This window comes from Gracilinanus agilis, unplaced genomic scaffold (assembly GCF_016433145.1).
Source record: "Gracilinanus agilis isolate LMUSP501 unplaced genomic scaffold, AgileGrace unplaced_scaffold19816, whole genome shotgun sequence".
NCBI lineage: Eukaryota > Metazoa > Chordata > Mammalia > Didelphimorphia > Didelphidae > Gracilinanus > Gracilinanus agilis.
The window spans coordinates 1-2877 of record NW_025351156.1 but is presented as its reverse complement, the minus strand read 5'-3'; the positions used below and the strand labels follow the sequence as shown (position 1 = coordinate 2877).

The following is a 2877-nucleotide window of genomic DNA, read 5'->3' as shown; positions in this document are numbered from 1 at the left end:
CCATTGCCCCCTCCCCATGGCGTCCTCCCCCCGGGGCGGCCTACGGTGTCGATGGGCCGTGTGGAAGCCGAGGTCTGCGTTCTTTTCTCTTTTACCACGAGGGGCAGCACGGCAGGAGATGAGGAGATGAGGAGGGGCTGCGCTGGGAGATGGAGGTGACACGCAACAAAGGATTTCAGTCAAACATAGTTTTCAAAAAGTCTGTTTATTATCAGGCGTCCGTCCAGGCCAAGGAAAGGCCTTGAGTGCAGAGCCGCTCCAGGAGACTCCCGAAGGCCCCGGGCCCTTCCCTCCCTCCTCGGGAGGCCCCCCGTGCCGTGCCGGGGAGAGCCCAGGCTGTGCGGGGAGAGCCCAGGGGAGAGCCCAGGCTGTGCGGGCAGGCCGGCCGGGGGCAGAGCACGTCTCCAGACAAAGCCCAGGCCCCGGCCTGCCACCCCAGAGTCCCTCCCGGAGGCTTCACTTGCCGATGCAGAAGTCCCGGAAAATGACCTCCAGGATCTGGTCGGGCCGGCCCTGCCCGGTGAGGCGGCCCAGCTGCCTCCGGGCCTCCCTCAGCTCCTCGGCGGCCAGCGCCAGGTCTCTGGCCCTGCTTCGCCCGTAACCACGCAGGGCTTCGAGGCAGCTCTGCAGGTGGTGGCGGTGCCGGGCCCGGGTCAGGACGGGGGGTCCGACGGCAGGATCGCCGCATCTGAAAGGGAGGGCCGTGGTTGGGGGGCTCCAAGTCCGACCGAATGGTCTCCCCAGAGATTCCCAGGAATAAGGGCCACCCTGACGGTGAACCCCGGCCCCACAGGAGGGAAGACATGAGGGTGAACGTCCACGGGAGGCAGAGGTTGAGTCTTTGGAGGGGGCTGGGGGGCTCAGTGGATGGAGAGTCAGGCCCAGAGATGGGGGAAGGTCTGGGATCCAATCTGGCCTCAGACACTTCCCAGCTGTGTGACCCTGGGCAAGTCACTTCACCCTCACTGCCTAAGTGTTACGCTCTCCTGCCTTGGAAGGAATGCCCAGAATTGATTCCAGAATGGAAGGTGAGGGTTTAAAAGAACTTTTGCAAAAGAAACTGGTCAAAAGGAGGGGCTCCCACGGACAAGGACAGATTGGGGGCTCAGTCAGAAGCAGAGCGAGTCAGAGTGGCGGGATGGGGGCAAAGGTCAGGCGGGGGTGGGGCTCACACAGCAGCCAGCTCCTTCTTCAAGGCGGCCAGCACAGCCTCCAGGCCGGTCTTGGTCTTGCAGGACAGCAGGAGGTGGGGGGGCAGGGCGGCCCCCCCAGAAGGCCCCCCCTTTGGCAGCAGGTCAGCCTTGTTAAGCACCAGCAGGATGCGGGGGGAGGCGGAGGGGCCCCCAGGAGTCACCACTGTCTCCAGGAAGCGGCGGCTCGCGTCCGAGGCCAAGTCCGTGGCATCCACCAGGGCCAGCACGATGTCCGCTTCGGCCAGCCTGAGGGGACGGGATGGAAGCGGGAGGAGCTGCTGTCGGGGGCCTTGAGGAAGGGCCAGCCCGTGGCAAGAGAGGCCCCAGCCCGCTGCCCACTAGCTGGAGCAAATCATTCCCCGTCTGAACGTCGGGCTCCTCGTGGTCATCCCGGCATCGCTCAGGACTCGGGCCTTCTTGAGCCAAGGCGTGAAGGCCGTCCTGGGGAGGGTCTACCAGCGACAACTGACTATAGGCTTAACGTCTGAGGTGAGCTAAGGCCTCGACTCTTCCTAGCTGTGTGACCCTGGGCAAGTCACTCACCCCACCGCCCAGCGCTAACTGCTTTTCTGCCTTGGCACCCATACAGTATGGCTCCTAAGACGGACGGCAAGGCTTTCTCACGATCGCCCAGAAGCGGCCAAGACCCCCCCTCCATCCCCCCAGCCACCCTCCCAGGCGCAGGGCCTTCCACGGGGCGAGGGATGTCCAGCCGAGGCCCAGGGGATCACCCGCCGCCCCACTGACTGGGGGGGACCCTCAGGAAAATAATGGACCAGGAAGATGGCCCAAGAAGGAGAAGCTCCTGCCAGGAGCCCAGAAACCCCCGGCCTCACCTCTCCTGCGCCCGCCGGACGCCCTCCTGCTCCACCAGGTCGGGGCTGTCTCGGAGGCCGGCCGTGTCGCTGAGCAAGGCCGGGAAGCCCCCGATGTCCACGGCTGACTCCAGCACGTCCCTCGTGGTGCCCGGCTCCGGAGACACAATGGACACTGGCCTGCGGCCTTGGAGACGAGCGAGGGCTCAGTGCAGAGTGTCCGGCCCCCGGCACGGCCCAAAGCCGGCTCTGCCGCCCCTGTAGCGCCCCAGGGAAGATGGCCGCTGCCCAGGCCCCACCGCCTCCTCCCCGGGCCGTCTCTGGCCAAGAAGGGACCAAGCGGCTCCCCGGGAGGGCTTTGTGTAAAAGGAGGGCGTCTGGCCGGGGTGCCAGGCCTTTCAGGCCCCTGCTTTTGGGGGGACCTTCCCCAGGACTCGTCTCCCCTCAGACACTGTCTCCCTCCCCCTTCTGCCCCCCGTCATGAAGGCCCGAGTGCGAAGGTGGCCTCTGACGCCCCAGGAGCTGCGAGGGCCGCCCCGCTTTCCTGGTCCGCTCGCAGGGCCGTCTCCATCCTCCTTCCGGCATCTCCCCCAGAAAGGGCCACCCGGGCCGCCTGCCCGCACTCACTCAGCAGGTTGATGAGGCTGCTCTTGCCAGCGTTGGGGGGGCCCGCGATGACCACGTGGGCACCCGAGCGGAGCCGCTGACCCCGGCGGGCATCCCGCAGGTGGGCCTCGAGGGCTTCCCGGAGTCCCTCCACCGCACTGTCCACTGCAGGGACAGACGGGTAGTCATACAAGCTGCAGCCATGGGGAAGGGGCCAGAGCTGGCCAGGGAGGAGTGGCCAGTGGGGGGGTGCTAGTGAGGGG

General features: G+C 66.6%; 1 protein-coding gene across 1 annotated transcript; it reads right to left on the bottom strand.

Annotated features, from left to right (window-relative positions):
* Positions 1-209: 209 nt before the first annotated feature.
* LOC123254326 (tRNA modification GTPase GTPBP3, mitochondrial-like) lies at positions 210-2779 on the bottom strand (the record flags this gene model as incomplete). The annotated part of the gene is made up of 4 exons (XM_044683368.1): positions 210-688; positions 1173-1439; positions 2030-2195; positions 2636-2779. Coding segments are annotated over 4 exons (809 nt in total), but the record flags the coding sequence as incomplete, so codon positions are not given.
* Between the last annotated feature and the right edge of the window lie 98 nt (positions 2780-2877).